Source organism: Palaemon carinicauda, chromosome 5 (assembly GCF_036898095.1).
Source record: "Palaemon carinicauda isolate YSFRI2023 chromosome 5, ASM3689809v2, whole genome shotgun sequence".
Taxonomy (NCBI): Eukaryota; Metazoa; Arthropoda; class Malacostraca; order Decapoda; family Palaemonidae; genus Palaemon; species Palaemon carinicauda.
The window spans coordinates 157,687,558-157,710,576 of NC_090729.1; the positions used below are offsets into that span (position 1 = coordinate 157,687,558).

Below are 23,019 nucleotides of genomic sequence, written 5' to 3' on the forward strand. Positions count from 1 at the left end.
AGCTTCTGAGAACGCCCGAGCGTTTCGCTTCTCTTACTTCCCTTCTCATCTCTTGTTGTTCCTTGCGGAACGATTCCATCATCTGTTGAAGCTGTCCTAGGAGCGCCTTGCTCTTGGCTATCAGCGGTTCCAGATTGGGAGTTGGGGCCGATGAAGTTGACGGCACAGGTTGATATGCCGTCACAGAAAACTGAGGGTCTTCCGTTATCGTTGACACGGATCCTTCTTCCTCCGTGGGTGGTTGAGCCACCTCCTCTTCAGGATTTTCTTGCAGAAGATCCTTTTCTGTGTCGGTGGACACCTCCGACATCCGTTCTTGGTGGATGTCCATGCCTTCAAGTGCCTTGTTGATGGTAGCCTCTATCGTCAGCTGGATGAAGGGAGGCTTGACCTGTTGCGTCGGATTTGGCCTTAGGGAACAGAAGGCATCTCAGCTTCGTTGGGCAGGTAAGGTCCCGGAGAGTTCTTTTGGAACCCTCTTACCCACTTCCGAAGAGTTTCTCTCGCTGTATCCCTTGACTCCGTAGTCTTGGGGATATCTTCACTGAATCCTTCAGTCATCAGGGCCGAGCAGGTGGTGCAACCCTTCGGATCCCAATGCCTCAGGGTTTCAGTTGCGATAGAACAGGGGGCATGAGACCAGCACATCTTGTGGCCATAAAGGTCCCTACTTCTGTGGTTGCAGAACAGGACTGCACACTTCCTGTAAGGAAAGAAAGAGTGAAATGAGTATGGGGTAATTTATCTCACTGATAAAATTACACATGCATAAAATAGTATAATTTACGATCATTTATAATAGCTTAGGATAGTAAGCAAGAAAAGAGGTAGGAAAGACACATATCTGTGTTTCCTCTCCAGGCAATTGCTGTGACCTACAATATTAATATTTTTAATTTCCTTATTAGGGAAAATACAGAGTGGAATAACTCTCGTACATAGAGCCGGAGTCAGTGGATACTAACACTAACTCCACCACTTGTAGAATATTAATACTGAAAGGTAATCATGGGTGTTCCGATGATCTAGGATTCATCAGAATGTTGAAGGAATACTTCACCTCAACATTTTTTAATCAGTCACAACAATGGACTGTGAAAGGATACACAGAATATATTGAAAATTTCATACTACTGTACTATATCATTATATACTGTAGTTTTCTAACTGCTGTATTGTTATACTGCAGGAATACTGGCTACTGTATTGTCTTATACTGTAGTTTTGCCGGTATGCTACCGGGTTAGGCTAGTACCTGGCGGCACTAGCTGACAGAGAGAGAGAGATAGAATGGAAAGAAGGACTACCGTATTATTATAGTTTAGTACAATAATTAGGGGTGTAGGGACTACTGCCTCTACTGCCTTCTTTCCAGAATGAGGATTCAAATGGAAGGGGAGGAAAACATTGATTTTAGCTTCCATCCAGCCACAATTTCTGTTGCCGGCTGTATTGCCAGTTACAGGGTTTGTGGATGGCAGTCCAAGAGAGGACTGAAGAATACTCAAGAGTAATGGGTTTCCCACCGGTAGCCATCAGGGCCAGCTCAACCTTTCTTGGAGCTTAGCTTCCGTTAGGGAGATGGTCGAAGCGGTAACCTAACCGCCTTTGTAGGAGCCCGGCCGGTAACCCAGTCAGCCCGGCAAGCGGGGTGATTGTAGAATACCGGCCACAGGAATCGTGACAGCACTAAAGGACAGAAGGGGAAGGGAAAGGGTCTTATATTTTACAGAGAAAGGTGGTGGCAGGTATGCCTCCTACTTTTGGCTGTAAATTAAGAAAGCATAGTTTCCTATACCGGCACCGTCTTGGACGGCAGAGAAATAACGATTCCCTAGCCTGAGACATTGCCGGATATAAGACATGTCTTCTAGTCCACAGGGAGAAAGGTGGCGGCAATTATACTACCCACTTTCGGTTGTGGACTAGGGAAGCCGAACTTCCTATGCCGCCAACGATGTAACTGGCAGGAGAATGACTCTTCCCCTATCGGTAGCATTGTCGGCAAAAAGACAGAATATCCTGAGTTACTATCGTATTTCAAAGCCGGGATACTCGCCGGCAAAGAAGATCGACAGAAAACGCTATCCAAGTCAAGCCGGAGTACACTACTCGATGGCGATGACAGAAGATAGGGTTGTCGCTTGGGCTGGCGGCGCTCAGGGGGAAGGAAGGGTTTATCCTCAGTTCTCTGAAAGGGAAGCGTATCGAATTATACTAGTAATTCTAGGAGAAATCTATCTCCCCGACGGAAATAATAAAACGATACTAGAGGTTAAACGGGGGATAACGTTACTAAAGTATACTAAAACGAGTTAAGCTAGCCTAACCCGAGTCGGGATCTCGGCTACGCTAGTACCACTGAGGCCCTATCGTATACGATAGAAACGTTTATTCGGAAGAGGAAATATTACATGTGTAAAGCTTATCTTCACTAGTATAATTTTGCCTAACTAGCTAGAACTAGAATTTCTCTATAGCTAATTACCAGGAATGTCGCACTAATAACTAAATAAAGCATTTATGGCGTGCGACAGCGGTCTTAAAATGGCCGCCTCCGGGGATGGCAGTGCTCCGCTTAACACACCTAAATTATGTTAATTTAACTGTGAGAAGGGAGCTAAAGATTATACACAGGAAAGATTAAATAGTCAACTTTCCAGAGGATGAAGATGCTGGAGATTGCATGATAATACTCCTTGAAAATAAGTAACAATACCGAGAGAAGCGTGGGAGAACACCGTGCTTAAATGCTACTTTTAAAAGGAATGGTACGCCGTAGTAGTACTGGGAGGGGATCCACCGGGTAACCTTGATAACGGCTCCCCTTCATTTCGCCACTTCCCCCTCAAAGAGTAAAATCTACTCGGGGTGAAGATTGCCATATGTTGTATCAAGAAATACGTCCCCTGATTTTATGCGATACAGTATCCTTAAAAGTTATATCAAGGATACTCGCGCCAGGAGTTAGAATTCTGGAGACCTATGGTTAATTTTCTGGGAGTATCACTGTAGCCAAATATCCCTTAGAAAGCTGCCTAAAGGAACCTTCTATCAGGACGACATGGCTGAGCCCAAAAATGTAAAATTCGAGTTGTGGTTACGTCCTTAGCAACTTTTATCTTTCTCTCTCTCTAACCTTTTGATAATTTTAATGGCTGTATTAATGATGGGAGTAATAATATTTGAATAAGCATTATATGAATTTTCATTAACAATCCATCATGATTCAAATTATCTTCACTTTCTCCAATCTCCACTTTCACTGTCACATCGAACGTTATAGCGGTAGCTTTGTTCAATAACTTTTGATTCAAAATTAGTCTAGTACTTTCTTTGTTTTTGCTGGTGGTTCCATAATTGATGTGGGTACATGTTGATACAAAATTAAACTGACCTAACTAAAGTTGGTAGAAATATTTTGAAAATGGAATGTACAATTATTATTCTTCGTAACAATTTAGAATTATTGTAAATTATCATACTGTCATTAGCGGTAGTTTTTTATTGTTGACTGAACGAAAACAAAATGGTATTCCTGTTTTATGACGTGCGTAAGAATTTTTATGGATATAGTAAGTAAAATATTTTTATTAACATTATTTAACTCTTGCATGTGTAAATGCCTCATTTGTTCATTATAATTGGCAGTGAAATATAAACAAAGCAGTGGTTTCCATTTTAGGTGGCATGTTTAGAAAAAGCATGATATAAAATCACCTTTTTGTTCCTACACTTGATACAAACCCTCATTCTTTACTATAGGAGATATTCTAGCGGAAGCTGGAAAATACGACAGAAAAACCTTAAGAAGGCCGTTAACGACCGGGCAGGTAATTACCCACCTGTTAGTGGAGGGGTCACCGCCAGTCGGTCGCTGCTGTTTACCTTCAATCGAATTCTAGCCGTCGCAGTGGTAACACCGTTGTTCCTGCTTTTGTTTGACTGGCAGACTAGCCTTTCTTTTTGGGTTTTTTGATTAATCCTTTTTCTTTTTCTCTGTTAGATGTGATGTCATCTAATAAGAGGAAGTGTTCCGGGCACCTCTATGTCGCCGCTGGAGGTGGATCCTCTTTCCCTATGCCCTGGGTACAGAGGTCATAGGTGTTCTGAAGGCTCCCCTTGCCAAGTATGTAGAAGTGGTCGCCCTCTCAGTGGGAGAAGTTCGAGAAAGGTAGAATAGGAAGTCCTAGAAGGACTCTTTACCTCAAGGATCGCCGTCGAAGGCAAGGAGTCACAGACCTCTTCTTCGGCCTCTCGATCTCTCCCTTCAGACTTTTTCTCTCTTCCTTGCCTGCCTCCCTCCGTGGGGAAGTCGAGGAAGAGTGGCACCATTGATTTAACTCCCGCTCCTCTTGGTCAGGTGGATCACGTTGCCTTCCCCAGTGGGGCAATACTCTCCGCCACCGGGAATGACTCTGTTATTGCTTCCATTCCAGATCATGTACGAGCGGTATGGCGTGCCCTTGGACTTCCTGGTTTCCCTTCGGAGGAAGTTTGGAACCAGTTCCTTGCGGGCAAGGTAGGGCCTCAGGTCCCTTCTGTTTTGGAACCCTCGTGAGTTCTGGACCTCGCCTACCTCCCATCAACTCAGTTGGTGCCCACGGAAGTTTTAGTGGATATAGTAACTTCAGCTCCTGCGGCGCCTACTTCGCACTCCGTTGCGCATCTACAAATTACAACGTCGCGAGCGCAGACATCTCAGTACCTCCTCCTCCTCTTCATCGTCCTCACCCTCTTCAGAGGCTAGGAGGGAGAGAGAGAAGTGGAAGAGGAGAGCTCGCTCTCCTTCGCCCAGACGTTCTCGCTGGAGACACAGGCGGCATAGGAAGAGACATCATCGTTCTCGCTCTTCCTCGCTTTCTATCTCTTCACAAGATGTCTCGCCGCAAGACTATAAGCGCTCTCGTCACAAACAAAAGAAAAGCGCTTCCTCCTCGTCATCGCCCTCTTCGGAGGTCAGGAGGGAGAGAGAGAAGAGGAAAAGGAGAGCTAGCGCGCCTTTACCTAGAGGTTCTCGCTGAAGAGACAGGCGATATAGGAAGAGACATCATCGTTCTCGCTCTTCCTCCCCTTCTGTCTCTCTTCGAGACTATAAGCGCTCATGGCACAAACCTAAGAAGAGCGCTCCCTCTCGTCATCGTTCTGCCTTGCTGTCGTCTTTCTCTTGCGAGGGATCATCTAAGAAGCCAGGAGCGCGGCCAAGGGCAAAGCACGTCCTGACCTCGAACCCTCTTCTTCGCATAATAGTTTGAGGGTCTCCGTTTGCTCTAGAAAAGTTAGAAAGAGCGCTTCTCCTCACTTTCACTCCTTATCTTCAGAGAAGATCGCTCTCGCCTTCGACTTCTTGATCTCTGACCCTTTGGCCTCTCGTGACAAGGAAACTTCGGTTTCCCGGTGAGTTATCCCTTCGTTTTCACGCAACTCAAGTTGCTGAAACCTCGGCCTCTCGTGCATTTAGTCACGCTGACACTTCGGTGTCTCGTGACGAGGGAAACTTCCGTTTCCCATTGCTCTGGCCCTTTGGGTTCTAGCAACACAACCTCGAGGGACACACGTGATCATGCTGAACCTTCTGGTTCTTGTGAAACAAGTCACCAAGAGTTTTACACTTACGACAGAGAGTCTTTGGACTCTGTCGCGCGGAGTTTCGCGTACGCTCAACCAACACTGCGCCCATGACCATCAAGAGTTTTACTCTTATGGCAGAGTCTTCAGACTCCCGTCACACAAGGTGTTCGCATGCAATTAGCGCTACACATGCAAATCTCCAATCATACACTCGCAGGGTCAATCCTTCGCTCTCGTGTTTCAGACAGGACAACCTCCCCAGTTCCTTTGCTTCCTAATGAGTTAAGGATTACGAGTCTCTCGGAAACCTCGGAAGAAGATGCAGGGGTTTGGCCCTTCTCTTCGGTTGAGAGCGGAAGGAAAAGGGGAAACGTGTTAGAGAGGCTAAAAGAAAACATCTAGATAGCAGCGACGTAGAACACAATGCCGATGGCTTCGACCCCTCTGTTCGTTATCCTGCCCTTCATGTGGCAACTCATGAGCTGCCCATGTTACGAGGTAGCACTCGTCAACCTGCAACTTGATCAACTTGTTGTTGGGAAACATAGATTGCTGCTAGGAGGTTCGCCTCTAGGGGTTAGAGAACCTCCCCTTACGAGGGAGTGATAACCTTCCTCGGAATTGGGCTGCGTGAGATAACCAACCCCCTCCGAGGGAGAGCTTCCCCACTTCAGCCATTCAGCAACCTTCCCTCCTTCGTGAAGAGTTGCGAACAGCTCGATGAGTTTTACCTCTGCTATCTTGTCCCCAAAGACTGTGCTTTCTCCCCTTGAGCTGGGGAAAAAGCAAGTCTAAGGCTTGTTCCTTCTTCAAGGGGAACTTCTCCCTCGTTCGCGAGAGAGATTATTACGCCTACATTTTTTTTTCCCATAAGAGCTGGGAGAAAGCTTGGCTCAGGCGATGTCCTACTTTGGTAGGACTTCTCTCTCGTTCACGAGAAGGAGATTATTACGCCTACGTTTTTTCCATAAAACTGGGAGAAAACTTGTCTTAGGCGATGTCCTCCTTCAGGAGAACTTCTCTCTCGTTCGCGAGAGAGAGATTATTACGCCTATACTTTTTTCCCATAGAACTGGGAGAAAGCTTGTCTTATGCGATGTCCTCCTTCGGGAGGACTTCTCTCTCGTTCACGAGAGGGAGATTATTACGCCTACGTTTTTCCCATAGAACTGGGAGAAAACTTGTCTTAGGCGATGTCCTCCTTCAGGTGAGAGATTATTACGCCTATGCTTTTTTCCCATAGAACTGGGAGAAAGCTTGTCTTAGGCGATGTCCTCCTTTGGGAGGACTTCTCCCTCGTTCGCGAGAGAGAAATTATTACGACTATACTTTTTCCCATAGAGCGGGGAGAAATCTTGCCTTAGGCAATATCCTCCTTCGGGAGGACTTCTCCCTCGTTTTCGAGGTTATTACGCCTACGCTTTTCCCCATAGAGCAGGGAGAAAGCTTGTTTTAGGCGATCCCCTTCAGGAAAACCTTCCTCCCATTCACGAGAGAAAACTTGTTGGAGTTTGCTGATCTACGCTCCTCCCCATTACGCTTTTGGTTCTCCTCCAGGGGCGGAGCGAGAGCCTTATCTGAAGCGACGTTCTTCTTTGGGAGAACAAATCTACCCTGCGGAGGAGTTATCTTAATCCCTGACGTTCTCCCCCTCGTGCTGCAAGGAGATGTCTTTTTGAACCTACTGGTTCTCCTCACATTGATCCCTCTGGGTCTCGTGACGATCACCCTTTCGGCGGGCGGGATCGGGAGCCTTTGAACTCTCGTCATGTTTATCCTACGGGTTCTCATGACCTTAGAAGTCCTTCGGGCCTCTGTCGCGCTGGCCTTTTGAGTTCACACGACTTGGAACCTTCGAGTTTCAGTTACGCTGAGTCGTTGGGCTCTCGTAACAATTAGCACAGTGTCTCCACGTACGCACGCAATTAGCGCTATGCGCGTGACCATCGTCATCAATAGTTTTACTGTACTCTTATGATAGAGTCTTCTGACACTCGTCAACGGTCTTCGCCATTATCTCCAGACACTCCGACTTCTGACGTTCTTCCCCTTTCGATAAGAGAGATGCGAGGGGTAATACATAAGGTTTGTCTGCTACTCGCGTCTCCACTTTACCTGTAATAACACGCGAGGAATTAGCGCAGCCTGAGGAGCTGCCGTCGAGGGACTTAGAATCCTCCTATTTAAGGACTCTTAAGAACTATGTGTAGTATCTCATGCCTCGGTGATTTGCATCTGCCTCCTCGACCTCTTGACGCTCCAGCCTTAGACAGGCTATGTCGTCCACCCCAAACCCTAAGACCAGAATTGATCTTCTGGCTGTGGCCTGATTGGTAACGTCTCTGACTGTTGTTTGAGTCCCGCTCAGACTCGTTAGTGCCATTAGTGCCTGCAACCTTACCATCCTTGTGAGCTAAGGTTGGGGGGTTTGGGGGAGCCTATAGGTCTATCTGCTGAGTCATCAGCAGCCACTGCCTGGCCCTCCCTGGTCCTAGCTGGAATGGAGAGGAGGCTTGGACATTGACCATATAATTTATGGTCTGTCTCTAGGGCATTGTTCTAACTGCTAGTGCAATGTCACTGTCCCTTGCCTCTGCCATTCTTGAGCGACGTTTAAACCTTTAAACCTGGTCTGTTCGCCGAGATCAGAGACGTCAACTCTTCTCCTCTGATCTTGGATCCCCTCACGGTGAGGCTCACACCTGGCTAATCCTAGAAGAGACACTCTACTCTTCCAAGCTCTTCTCAGTCACAGAAGCCTCGGCAATGGAAGCGACTTCAATGTCCCTTCTGGCTTGACACGTGGACTGGTACAGTCAGCTACCTCGCAAACCACGAGGACTTGTCAAACCAAGGCTCCAGGCTCTCCCCACAGGAAGTCCTAACTGCTGGGGCCAAGACATTGGACTTCTTAACCGCTACAACAGTTACCATGTGGAGCAATTGGGTTCTCAAAAGGAAGGAATCAGTAGTTCCCAGACTTCCTTTTGTACCTCAGTGAGGAAAAGCTCCTCTCAGTCTCAGCGATTAAGGGCTATCGCTAAGTCTTGAGCCTCATCTGTAGACTGAGAAGGGGTTGACCTCTCCGCCTCAGAAGACATCACCTTGGTTGATTTGGGGTTTTGAGTGATCTTGCCCCCCAATTGAGATTAGACCATCACCGTGAGACGTGTCTTAGGTTCCCTGAAGGGTCTGCACTATGAGCCCTCAAGGCCCTCAGGCTACTTTCTGAACCTTAAGACCGTCTTCCTCGTACCTCTGTCCTTGGCTAAAAGGATCAGTGAGCTACATGGTCTGTCTTACGTCGTCACCCATTCTAAGGGATGGGGGGGGGAGTGTCTCGCAACTTCGTACCAGGCTTTGTGGCTAGACTCTTAATCCTTCATCTACTGATGAGAGATTTCGAAAATTTCAGTTTTCCAGCCTCAATAAGGTAACACAGGATACAGACCAGTCGTTACTATGCCCACTCAGGGTGCTAAAGAAATATCTGAGGCGCACCAGACCTTTCAGGCCATGTCTCCATCATCTCTTCCTTAGTACCAGCAAGGTAAAGAAGGGAACCTCTCGCAACACCATCCCTTTCTGGGTGAAGAGAGTTATTGCGAGGTCTTTTCATGGAGACCCAGAGGCAGCACAACCCAGAGCCCATCAAGTTAGGGGAGTGGCTGCCTCACTGGCGTTTAAGAGAAATTTCTCAAGTCTCCCAAGTCTTAAGTGCTGGGGTCTGGAAACGCCAATCTACATTCACCGCTCACTATTTGAGCGACGTGACACATAGGTCTCTAGACACCCTTTTTATAGGGCCTATTGTGACAGGTCAACGGGTGCTGTAGCTACCTTACGCCCTTTCAGGGGACAGTAACCATTGGCTGAGGATACTGGGTTACACTAGGTTTTAAGAAGGACATCCATCTATCTTCTTCGTCTCCTTCTCCCTCCCATCTGGGGATCCTAGTCTGTATCCAGTTTCAGCTGGACTCGCCAATGGAAATAAGGTAAGATACTCATCTGATTCCTCTCACAGGATATAAGTCATACTTGTGGTCACGAGGTTTCCCCTTTGCAAGGTCGGGGGAATCCTAAGTTTGAAGGGGTCCGAGATGAATGTTCCTGACCCACTTCATCCTGAAATATTTGTTTCCTAGAAACTACAAACCTTCAGTCGTGCTGAGATTATAGGGATCTACAAGGAAAGAAGATTAACGGAAGATTGTTGCTTCAAAAGAGTCTAGTCTGAGGACTATCTTCCCTAGGAATAGGGAACTCCTTGGCCACCCTGGCCTCAAGACTAAGTCTCCTATAGTAAAGAATGAGGGTTTGTATTAAGTGTAGGAACAAATGACAAACTTATAACAGAGTTTGTATTTTTCCTAACATACAAACCCGAATTCTTTACACAAATCTTCCCTCCATCACCGCCCCCTAGGATAGTCCTAGCTAGAATCCGATTGAAGGTAAACAGCAGCTACCGACCGGCGGTCCCCCCACCGCTAACAGGTGGGTAATTGCCTGCCTGCTCGTTAACGACCGTGTTAAGGTTTTTCTGCCGTATTTTCCAGCTCGGGCTAAAATATCTCCTATAGTAAAGAATTCGGGTTTGTATGTTAGGAAAAATACAAACTCTGTTATAAGTTTGTCATATTTTGTTAATTTTAGATTTCAAAGAATACAGCAAAAACTAGTCTAGACTCTGATTGTTTTGTAATTCACCAGTCGTCTTATATAACAGCTATGACCTAAATTCACTAAAATTTGTCCCAATTTTAGGTTGTCTCGCATGCGGAAATATACACTATTTATACCCAATTTTAAAACCTTTTTAATGTTTGTCTTATTTATTCATAAGAAAAATTTAATACTAGAAAAATTACTGTATAGTACATAGAAAGTATTGAAAATGGGTAATAAAAATGTTTGAATGAGTAAGTTGCCATTTGCCTTGGCCCTAATGGAATTTCTGTATTCGTGTTATTTGTTTTCAAAATTTGTGAGTTATCATTGACATGAGGCCGTGTATCGACCAAATTTTTGCATATTTGGGGATCCTATAGTATGTGTGCATTTTACCCCTTAGTGTATGAGTTATATATAATCCTGCTTATTGTTCTTGTAGATTGTATGTTACTCAGCGAGGAATAAGAAGTGGCAAGTGGATGTTTCATTTAGGATTGATGGGTTTGTATGAATGAGTTTCCAGTGAACAGTTGAATACGTGTACTTCAAGGGAATGTGCTATCACCTTTATTTTTTATCTTTTTCATGGATTTTGTAATGCATAGAACAGTTGGGGATGGCGGAGAAAGATTGGACGGGATTGGTAACTGGAAATTAGCTGACCTAGAGTAAGCTGATGATGCTGTCTTTATCAGCAATATGCCACAGGACTTACAGAGATGATGAGAATGGAATATGCAATGGAAAAGGAAATATCATTGGAAGGAGAAAGGATTAATGAGGTGAATCATTTAAATATTTAAGAACTATGATCTCTAATACAGGGTCTTTAGAAATGAGGTTTAAGGAAAGATTGATGAAAGCATATCAGACAATGCTAGGTTAAGTAAAATTTGGAAGTCAAATCCCCTGAAATTACATATAAAAATCAGGCTATATATCAGTTTAGTAGTGAGATCGGTGTTACTGTATGGACACGAGTCATGGTAGGACAATGAAACAATATCCAACAGAATTTGTAGCTTTGAAAACAAAGCCCTCTGAAGAATATTGGGAGCACAGGATTAGAAATGAAACTATTAGAGAGATTACTCAAGTGCCATATGTGGATGAGATCTTGGTGAGGGGTTGATGGAGGTAGTTTGGGCATGCTCTTTGCACTCCCCAAGAGAGATTAGTTCATCAAACTTTCAGCTGGGATTCACAAAGCACTAGAAGATTTGGAAGACCCAGGCCTACATGGCTGAGGATTGAAGTGTTAAGTAACAGATGATGAATGGATAAGTATTGATTAGAAGCTCAAGATAGAAATGACTGGCAAAATCTGGCAAAATCTAACTCAGGCATAGAATGAGATGATGATGATATTCAAATGAAGGGCAGGAGAGGTGGGGACCTTCCTTCCTTGCCAATAATGAAAGCAGCCTCATTCCCAAGCTACACAAGTTGTGAAACAAGTGATTTATATAGTGTATAGACTGCAGTAAAAAAAAAAAACTGCTTCAGTTAGTTTGGGCTAAAAGAAGAATGAACATTGAAGATGGGGTGGCTGGTGTGTGGTATTAATTACACAACAGGTATTCCTCCTCTGTATCTTCACTAGTGGGAACCAGGGGTTTGTACACATGTATGTAAAAAAAATTTTTATCTATTTTTACCATGGCCAAGCTTTGTATATTGAAAGAATGAACATCGGTTGATTTGCAGGCAAGTATGGAAACAACTGATTTTATTTTTAGTTGAATCCTAATAAAACTCAAACTCAGTGACTCCTCAACATCCGGATCTCAGCATTGATAATGTTTGTTTAACTCTGTACGACAATTAGAATTTTAGGTGTGATTCTCGACAGCAAATTTACTTTTGTGAAACACATGAGGTCTGTGTTATGCAAGTTACATAAGATGTTTCATAATTCTGATCATCCTTTACATATAGATCTTCCCGGACAGTTCCATCCAGTTTATAATACTAAGCACAGTTAATTCTAATAGTCAGTCCTCCATCATGAGGCTCAATACTACACAGTATTCTAGAAGTTTTATTTCAGCTGTGGCCAATTTGTGGAATGATCTCCTTGATCGGGTGGTTGAATCTGTAGAACTTCAAAAGTTCAAACTTCCAGCAAATGTTATTATGTTGAACAATCTGACATGTCTTTTTTTTAATTTGTACACAAAATATTTGTTTTGATGATGTTACTGGTCTTAAGATATTTTATTCTAATTGTTCATTATTTCTCATATCGTTTGTTTATTTCCTTTCCTCATGGGGCTATTTTTCCTTGTTGGAGCCCTTGGGCTTGTAGCATCTTAATAATAATAATAATAGTAATAATAATAATGATGATGATGATGATGGTCTGTTTGTTATATAAGATTGTCTGGTGTGCCATAATAGTCAAAGACTTGAATTGGATTATATGTGGATGATGGCATGATTTTTTTTTTTTTTTTTTACTAAAAATTACAATTTACAAAGTATATAAACTATATACTATTTATGAAGTTTATGTATCCTTAATGTTAGATAATATAATATTTTGAAGACTCCTTGATTGTTTTAGGGGAGATATAGGAGTATTTATCTAGAATGAAGATATTCGAGATGAATTTCTGAATTACTCTTGTTTTTATATGGTTAGGAGTATGAAATGTCTTCCTTGAAGTTTATACAACACAGTCCTAATTAAGAATCTTTATTATAACTTATTTTTTTAATGGTTGTGTTATATCTTATTAATTTACCTAGCTTTTCTTCTTATGCCTGAAGGTTGTTGGTAGCAGAACTTCCACAGTATCTTGGAAAACACACGCAAGCTCTAGACAGACTTAGTGCTCTTCAAAGAACTTGCAACCAGGTGAATAACCAATCCTTTTTATGGTGTAGATGTATTGCTCTAAAGATTTACTAGGTGAATACTTTTTTGTAATTTCAAATCCATTATTTAAATCAACTCCCATATGTAGTATTTACAAATCATACACATTCCATTTACATGTTAATGGAAGGTAATGATTATTTCTGGCTAGCTGGCAGCACTGTAATTAGCACCTCATTGATTTTTAGGCTCTAGACAGGCAAGATCTTCTCTTTTTGTGTATTTGGTTTGCCGTTAACAAGATTTTCATTCTTAGATACAGTACTGTATAACTATTATTTTGGTGTATTCAATTCCTCTCTTATTATTTCTGAAACTTTCATAACATTTGTATCTAATTTTTTTGTCACTTGTGTGTTTAGAGAATCCATGAATTGATACAATTCATTGCCCAGTTTTTTTTTTTTTTTTTTTTTTTGTATAATTTGTGAAATATTCACTCCTTTGCATAGCCATACTGCTTGCTGTTTACCTTGAAGACGTAATGTAAGTACTTTTTTTTTTTATTACAAGATGTAAAAGCTACTACAGTAATAACCCGGCCTACATTGTGACTGTAAGTGGTTCCAAGAGACCCCGTGTAAGTTGATTTAGACTTATACATTCCCTATACACTTATACAGTGAACCCTCGTTTATCGCGGTAGATAGGTTCCAGTCGCGGCCGCGATAGGTGAAAATCCGCGAAGTAGTGACACCATATTTACCTATTTATTCAACATGTATATTCAGACTTTTAAAACCTTCCCTTGTACGTAGTACTGTTAACAAACTACCCTTTAATGTACAGAACACTTAATGCATGTACTGCAGTACCCTAAACTAAAACAGGCACAAATATTAAAGGTGATTTTATATCATGCATTTCCTAAACATGCTAAAAAGCACGATAAAAAATGGCAACCAATGTTTTGTTTACATTTATCTCTGATCATAATGTAGAAACAAACTGGAGGTAGAGCTTTGCTTATTACCCAGAGATATTTCCCATACTTTTCCTTTAGAACTACATCACATCTTCCTACTTTAGATATATATATATATATATATATATATATATATATATATATATATATATATATATATATATATATATGTGTGTGTGTGTGTGTATATATATATATATATATATATATATTTATATGTATACACATATACATACCTACATATATACATAAATACATGCATACATATATATATATATATATATATATATATATATATATATATATATATATATATATATATATATATATTACTGTATATATATGGGTTATGGAAAAAATCCGCGAAGTGGTGAATCCGCGATGGTCGAACTGCGAAGTAGCGAGGGTTCACTTTACACTTAGTGAACACAAAACCAAAATAATTTTCCCCAGTAAGAAATGAATGAAATTTACTCAATGCACTCCACTTGTCCATCAGTACACATACAATCATTTTTAATGTTTTTGTAATATAAAGAGAAAATTATAACCTCTAACATCAGAAATGAGTACAAATTAATAATAAACAATAAAAAATAGGAACAAAATAACTCGCATTTGATTATATGTAAAATGCAAACCATCATCCTTTAGGTAGAGAATATGTTTTTAGCATGAGCTGCATGGCCATTGAATCATTTTAACGAGCAGTTAAGTCATAGGTTTGATCAAGGGCGAGGAAACCCACCCGCTTACCTGTCAAAGTCTCTTCACTTATGTTTTTGTCCGCGTTGAGTGCAGTACAGGTGTACCAATGTGCCCTTAATTGTACTTGACATTTTCTTTTTCTTTTGGGAAGTAAATGCTGGCTGTTGATTTTTATAATATGATGCAAAACACTCAATCAGGGGAGGATGATTTTTACATTCTTATTTAAAACTTTCTATAAATCTACACACAAATTGTGCTCTTGCTAGGAGCATGATTGTTCGTAATTATCCTCGAGTGCAGTGTAGGTAGTGGCCTCCATTGCTGTATCAGGTGTATGGTTTAAAGGGGTTGGCCAGCTAATGCCGGTTTTTAAGGGTAGGACTTTGATATTCATACCACTTAATAAAGTGACTTACGACATCTCCAAACTAAATAGGATTTTTGTCTCTGACCTTCGGTTTTGCGACGCCAGGGCAATTTATCCTAAAAATGAGTGTTTTTATAATTCTATCTCCTCCCTTGATAATTAATATTAAGACCTTGAATTACTACCCTATATAGACCTGATGTAGACCTCCAATCAAATGAAGTTTGTTCTAAAAGTAATTTTTTTGCTAGATATGATTTTTTCATTATGGTAAAAAAATAAACCCTAAAAATCCGGGGAAAAAAAATAAGAAAAAAAATCTGAAAAAAAATTGGTGATTGTTTTATAATGTCTTTTTAAGTTATATACCAAATTTCAATATTATATCTTTAAAACTGAGGGAGAAGATAGAATTTGAAGATCAATAAGTATAGTTTTGAGATATGGGTTTAAAGTTTTTCTTTGTATTTTTACAAAGACGATATTAATAAATCATGATTATTATGAATTTTATGTTCCTTTTTGGATATTAATAAAAAACAAAGTTATTTATCATAATTTAATCATAAATCAAGATACCTTTGCTCAATATCTTGCATCTTTAGATGAGACGGCTGCTCCTTCACTAACTCTGCCAATTTTGCCGATATTATCCACTTCTGAACTCTTATTAGAGCAAATTTTCTTCTTCCTTATGTTAGCGAGATGTTGAAATTCTCTTTTTCTCTTTGGCATGATGAAATTCTTGCCGAAACCGAGAAAAAGACGTAAAAACAAGTGAATGTCAGAGGTCAAACTCAAAGATGTACCCTCCATGAGGTTTGTACTACTTCTGAAGGCTGAAGGGTGTAATTACAGTGTAATACATTGTCTTGTGACATGGAATCTATACAGATGCTATTGCTCACAATTTGTTTTATATTAAACTGTGATAATTATCAAAATTTACAATAACAGAAGAAATACTGTAATTTGAAAGATAACATGTCCCTTTAAATCAGCCTATTCACAGAATTTACTGCTGTAGTTGCCAAATGTTGCTTTTTAGGTTAACAATCTGTCTGAAAATAAAAATACTGTACACAGTATCATCACTTTAATGTGACTGGACTCTCCCCATCAAAATCTAATTAGGAGTGAGATGCAAAGGGCCGTATATACTGCAGTTAAAGGTATGTAGGAGGTTCCTCATCATGCAGTCTTGCTCTCTTGTTTCATGGTAGCATCCTTTAAGACATAAGCAGTTAACTGCTTAGATTGACTATACAGTAATACCATTCTACAGGTTTGACTATACTGTAGAGTTATGATTCCTTTACCTCAGAGGGATCATTTTTTTTAGCCAGTTAATTTTTGGGTTTGGAGTTTGTTTCAGCAACTTGATCCACCCTTTTCAGTAGCAATTCAGGCTATTGTAGATGAGGGGTTTATTATGAAAATAAAATTAGTCTTAAAGGCAAAAAAGAAAGATCTTCAATACAAACCCAGCATTTGGATAAATGTATGAAATTTGGGCCATATGGCTGGTGCTGGGTCTTAGAGGCATTTCAGTGCCGCAGAAAACCAAGTACTGTAGCTGGACTATAAAGTAAAAACTGAAAAATGTCGAACAACAAGAGGGAAGAAAGGTAGTGAGAATGGTGTCATAAGGTCTTTTATTGTCTTGAGTGTTTAAACTTTGTGAAGACCATGAATGAGACTAATGGAAATCACATTTTAGCATCGACAGTAAATTGTTCATAAAAATTCATAGATTTTAGTTACCTGTATTAGATGTTTAGTTATGATCATATTAGCAGGAAGGCATTAAGGGATTTTGAAATTCTGTAGATAGATACAGTGATGTAATCATGTATGTACATCAGATGTCTGCCCCTAGCATGTGATGTGTCTCAGGGAATTTTCCGTTACCTGTACAGAATTAAAGCCTTCTTTGTTAAGCCCAAATGGAGTGAGGATATTTTGTGGGCATACTTTTCATTTTATCCCTTTAATTCTTTCTTATACATAGAGATATTATTGGCATTTCAATTGTAGACATTCAAGGTATTATAAGTAATGGAGGAGAGTAGTTGTTATAAGTCTGTAAATATCTATGTGCCACCTTTTCTCTCCTCAGTTATATGTGAAATAAGTTCTCTTAATTGTATATCATGTTTTCTTACTGCCTAAAACTGCATAAGGTCTAAATCTCCACCTGTCCCTCTTTTTCATGGATCCATGGGTTTTTGTATAGGTCTTTGTGCAATGTATGGCTGAAAAGTTTATTTTCATTAATCATATGTTTGTGTGGAAACTAAAAAAAAAGATATTCTTTCTTAGAAATTACCTGAAATGTTTATACTGTATCTTCATTTTTAATATGGAAATTACATATAAATTTCTTCATTTAACAGATAATTGAAAATTTGAATAACGGTTTAAGTGAAGATGGAAGTAATTTAGAGATGAGTACAAACATGCGTGATGATTCTCTGAAACTGTGGAAAACCAGAAGATTACGAGTTATCTATTCCATCACTAACTGTGCAGTTAGTTTGAAGGTAATGTAAATTTCACATTATTTTTCTGGTGTTACATTATAATTTTTATCATGTGTTCAAGTATCTGTGATATTAAAGTACATACATACATATACCAAGGCACTTCCCCCAATTTTAGGGGGTAGCCAACATCAACAAATGAAACAAAAACAAAAAAGGGGACCTCTACTCTCTACGTTCCTCCCAGCCTAACAAGGGACTCAATCAATTATATTAAAGTAGTTCAGTAATATAAATAGTAGCACAATTTAGTATATCTTGGAAAGAAATCCCTCTGATGTATGTCTTAATTTACTCAGGTAATTAACAAAGTTTGGTGAACTATGAACCTATTTAATATTTCTTAAATTTGAAAGATGTTTTTGATAACTTAAACATGGGCTCAGTTATTTGTTTGAAGAACATTACAGTTGTGTCCACATATCCTTACCTACTCATAAATGAATTATCTCTAGAAATTATGGTTTGACAAGTTTCATTAAAAGGTAAAATATTGAAGGAGGAAAGATGCTTACTAATTAATTATGCTCAGTACAAGTCAACCACTTAATTAAAAAAATATAGGATTTCATGCTTATTTACTATATTATTAACCCCCCCTTTTTAACCACATTTTACCATTAACTGCCTTTTATTTATATGAATCTCACCCATAAGTTCATATTGCTTTTATCTCTAAAGCTTCTATGTCAATTTTTCCCCTTAAAATAGAAAAATTTCCTGTTTTCCTTCCTTCCAATCAACAACACTATTTGTAACTTGTTCACTTAGGGTCTGTTTTTCAGACCCTTTACAATTTAGCAGCAGATCCATTTTTGGGAAATCGACAATGTGGTGGACTGTTTGCAAGGCTCATTCAGGCTGAAGGACTGTTTGAATAGACCCGCTCAGTCATTAATCATATGTTGTAAGGACAGTGTGATCCCTACATCATTGTGTGGCAAAAAGATTTCTTTCTTATCAGATTTCACCATTGCTTGACCTGCTCGCCAGTCAGTTGAATAAGAAACTTCCAGTAGTCTGTTCTCCAAACCAAGATTTTTGTATGCATTCGAGGATGTTTTTCAACATCTCTGGGAATTCTAAACACTAACGCCTTTCCACTCATTTTCTGGTTTTACCTATTACTCAACAGTTGATTGATGACACTGAAGCTCAGTGTGACCCTGAATGCTCCCAAGCACCTGCATACCAGATTGGTGCTACAACTTTTCATCACCCGTGATTTTATCATCATACATTTCATCATCCGACAATTAACCACTCGTCTTTTCATCAAAGAGACATTTCATCATTTGACAGTTAATCACATCAACAGTTAATCATTGCTCATTTCATGATATGATACTTAATCAGATAATCACTCTTTTCTAAACAATTCTACAATTCAGGAAATGCTTGCACTTCTATAAACATTTCCAAACAAACTAATAATACCCATTGTATGAGATGGAAGACAAGCGTGCTTTTGGAAAAACGCTGAAGACAATTCTAACCGTTGGTGATGCAGAGAATACTAGCGGAAAAGTATAGAACATTCATTACTACATTAGCAAATCGTGTTATTTCACTTCTAGACTCAGAGCATTCCCATTTTCAGTATGGAAATGGCATTTGAGGGGCCGGCCGGCTAATGTGGTTTTTTTTAAGGACAAGACTTTTACATTCATACCACTTAATACGGTGACTTAGGACATCAAACTGTGCAGGGATCTCTAAAATGTCGGACATCTTCAAAAACACAAAACAACACAGAGTAAAGCAAAACATGTCTGACCAATGCTGGTTCTGTGGAGGAATGAGGTAAGGGGGTGGGGAGGTGTAGGGGTGGGGAAGGATAGTCGTAGTAGGAGGCAGCAGGCGGGTGTAGGACGGCACCTCGTTCCGGGGGATGTTGATGAGGGAGAGGTCTAATTGGTGAGGGACCTATGGTTGTGGTTCAATCACGCCCCAGTTTTCTATACCGACACTCAAAGAGTGAGCGAGCTAGGTTTATACCTGGCATTCCATGCATCCTTTTTTCTCTGGTATATTCAGCAATAACTATGCCTTAGAAATAGTGCTAGAGGAGCATTTCACTGGGTGACACAGGTTCCTCACCCCGAAATAGATTTTTCCTTCGTCAAAATCCCTTTTTTTGTCTCTAATCTTCGGTTTTGCGACGCCAGGGTGATTTATACTGAAAATTAGTGTTTTCCAAATTCCATCTCCTCCTTTGATACTTAATATTAAGACCTGGGATTACTACTCTACTATTAAGACCTGGGATTACTACCCTATTTAGACCTGATGTAGACTTCCAATAAAATAGTTATTTTTCTAAAAGTCATTTTTATGCTAGATATGAATTTTTTCATTATGGTAAAAAATATGAAACAAAAAATTGGAAAAAGGTCTCCATTAGATTGTTTTATAATTTCTTTCTAAGTTATATACAGCACCAAATTTCACTGCTTTACCTTTAGAATTAAGGGAGAAAATAGTATTTGAAGGTCAATACATATAGTTTTGAGATACGGGTGTTTAAAGTTTTTCTTTATTTTTTCAAAGACAATATTAATAAATAATGATTATTATGAACTTTGTTCTTTTTTGTATATTAATAAACCAAAACAATATTATTTATTATAATTTAATCATACATTAAGATCCCTTTGCTCAATATGTTGCTTCTTTAGGCAAGACGGTTGCTCCTTCATCATCTCTCTCCTTCACTAACTCCACTATTATTGCCAATTACCCACTTCTGAACTGTTATTAGAGTGAATTTTCTTCTTCCTTATGTTAGCGAGGTGTTGAAATTGTCTTTTCCTCTTTGGCATATATTTAAAACTAAGGGAGAAGTTAGAATTTGAAGGTCATCAAGTATAGTTTTGAGATACGGGCATACAAAGTTTTTCTTTGTATTTTTACAAAGACAGTATTAATAATTCATGATTATTATGAATGTTATATTCCTTTTTGTATATTGATAAACCAAAACAATTTTATTCATTATAATTTAATCATAAATTAAGATCTCTTTGCTCAATATGTTGCTTCTTTAGGCAAGACGGTCGCTCCTTCATCATCTCTCTCCTTCACTAACTCCACTATTATGGCCGATTACCAACTTATAAACTCTTATTAGAGTGAATTTTCTTATTCCTTATGTTAGCGAGATGTTGAAGTTGTCTTTTCCTCTTTGGCATATCTTTAAAACTAAGGGAGAAGATAGAATTTGAAGGTCATCAAGTATAGTTTTGAGATATGGGCGTTCAAAGTTTTTCTTTGTATTTTTACAAAGACAATATTAACAAATCATGATTATTATGAATTTTATGTTCCTTCTCGGATATTTGTAAACCAAAGCAGTGTTGTTTATCATGATTTAATCATAAATGAAGATACCCTTGCTCAATATGTTGCTCCTTTGGCGAGACGGTTGCTCCTTCATCATCTCTATCCTTCACTAACTCTACTAATGTCGTGGATATAACCCACTTCTGAACTCTTATTAGAGCAAATTTTCTTCTTCCTTATGTTAGCAAGATGTTGAAATTGTCTTTTCCTCTTTGATATGATTAAATTCTTGCCGAACCAAGAAAAACAGACGTAAAATCGAGTGAATGTCAGAAGTCAAACTTAAACGTGAACTCTCTCTCAGGTTTGTGCTAGCACTGAAGGCCGAAGGGTGTAATTACCGTGTAATACTTCGTCTTGTGACTCATGGAATCTATACAGATGCCATTGCTCATGATTTGTTTTATATTAAAATGTAATAATTATAGAATTTTACGATAACAGAAGAAATACTACATTTTTTTGTAGGGATCAATGTTTTTGGTTTATTGAATTACTTTTACTAATTACTCTGTAACTATGAAAGTAAGCGGAATTTGGAGAAATATTTCGTATATGCATTCTCCATTGCCATACAAAGCTCAGTGAAGTTTTTCAGGATTTTGTGTTGTTCATCCTATACCCCAATATATTGGCATACTGGCCGAGCCCCTTTAAACAAGAGCAGAGATGAAAAAAATGTGATAACTGGAATAGGTGTAACATCCATGGCAGTTATAGGAAGTCAAAGTAAAAATTTATCTAGTGAAACTGTTATCAGATTGCCAAGGAAACCAAGTCTTCAGCATTCCGTACAACACATAACTAAGAATTCAGATGCCCTTGGTCGTTCACCAAACTCCATAGATTTTGAAGTTCCTGATGAATTTAAAAGATATATATGGTAATTTGTTTACATAACTCTGGTATTGAAGATCCAGAAAGATTCTTGAAGTTCAGAGACCAAGTAATGTTAGTTGGTTATCCCGTGCGGATATGTGGCTTGCAAACAGGACTTTTTAAAGTTGTGCTATCAATATTTTTCCAGTTATAAACACAGATAAGTATCATAATATGAATTTTAGAATGAAAATTCATAATTATATTTTTGTTTTATAGTACTTGGATGTGTGTTTTATCTTCAAATAGTATATTGTATAAAATACAATCTATTAAGGTAAAAGTGATGTAAAGTTGTGATGATGAAATGTATCGATGATGAAGAGTCGAGTGATAAAATTTCTGGTGAAGCATTGTCTGATGGTAATTTGACGCATGATCAAATGTCGTATGATGATGTTTCGGGTGATTGAATGACAAGTGATGAAATGTCACCTAACCCCTAGATTATATCTAGATCATTTGTTTTTTGTTTTCACTTATTGGAGAAGCTCCTCAATCTCTGTGGAGAAAATACCGGTCTGCCCTCGATCCAAGTTTCCAACCAGGACTTAGCCATGGAAACTTCACTACGCAGTACTCTAGAAGTTTTATTCCAGCTGTTACCAAGTTGTGGAATGATCTTCCTAATCGGGTGGTTGAATCAGTAGAACTTCAAAAGTTCAAAGTTGGAGCAAATGCTTTTTTGTTGACCAGGCGGACATGAGTCTTTTATAGTTTATTTATGACATATTTGTTTTTGATGCTGTTAATAGTTTATATATGACATGTCTGTTTTGACGTTGTAACTGTTTTTAGAATGATTTATTGTTAATTTGTTCTCTTCATTTATTTATTTCCTTATTTCCTTTCCTCACTGGGCTATTTTTCCCTGTTGGAGCCCCTGGACTTGTAGCATCTTGCTTTTCCAACTAGGGTTGTAGCTTAGATAGTAATAATAATAATAATAATAATAAAGGCCAAGAGTCATGAGGAGCTGGGGACTCTTGTTGAGTTCAAGCCGCATGTAGCATATTGTGAACCTATGGGTCTTTCTTTGTCGGTTTGATTCAAGAGTTTATGGCCAAGACCTAAACCCAGGTGTTCACAACTTCATATTCTTCTTCAGCTTTACCCTACAAGA

The 23,019-nt window shown here is 39.4% G+C and overlaps 1 protein-coding gene across 2 annotated transcripts in view; it reads left to right on the forward strand.

The window, feature by feature from the left end:
• Positions 1-23,019, forward strand: part of LOC137641561 (protein CASP-like) — a 122,244-nt gene that overhangs the window by 88,780 nt on the left and 10,445 nt on the right. For both annotated transcript variants that reach the window (XM_068374245.1, XM_068374244.1), the window contains exons 5-6: positions 13,021-13,108; positions 17,529-17,675. In XM_068374245.1, the coding sequence (XP_068230346.1) occupies positions 13,021-13,108; positions 17,529-17,675 (235 nt within the window). The remainder of the gene's footprint in view (positions 1-13,020; positions 13,109-17,528; positions 17,676-23,019) is intronic.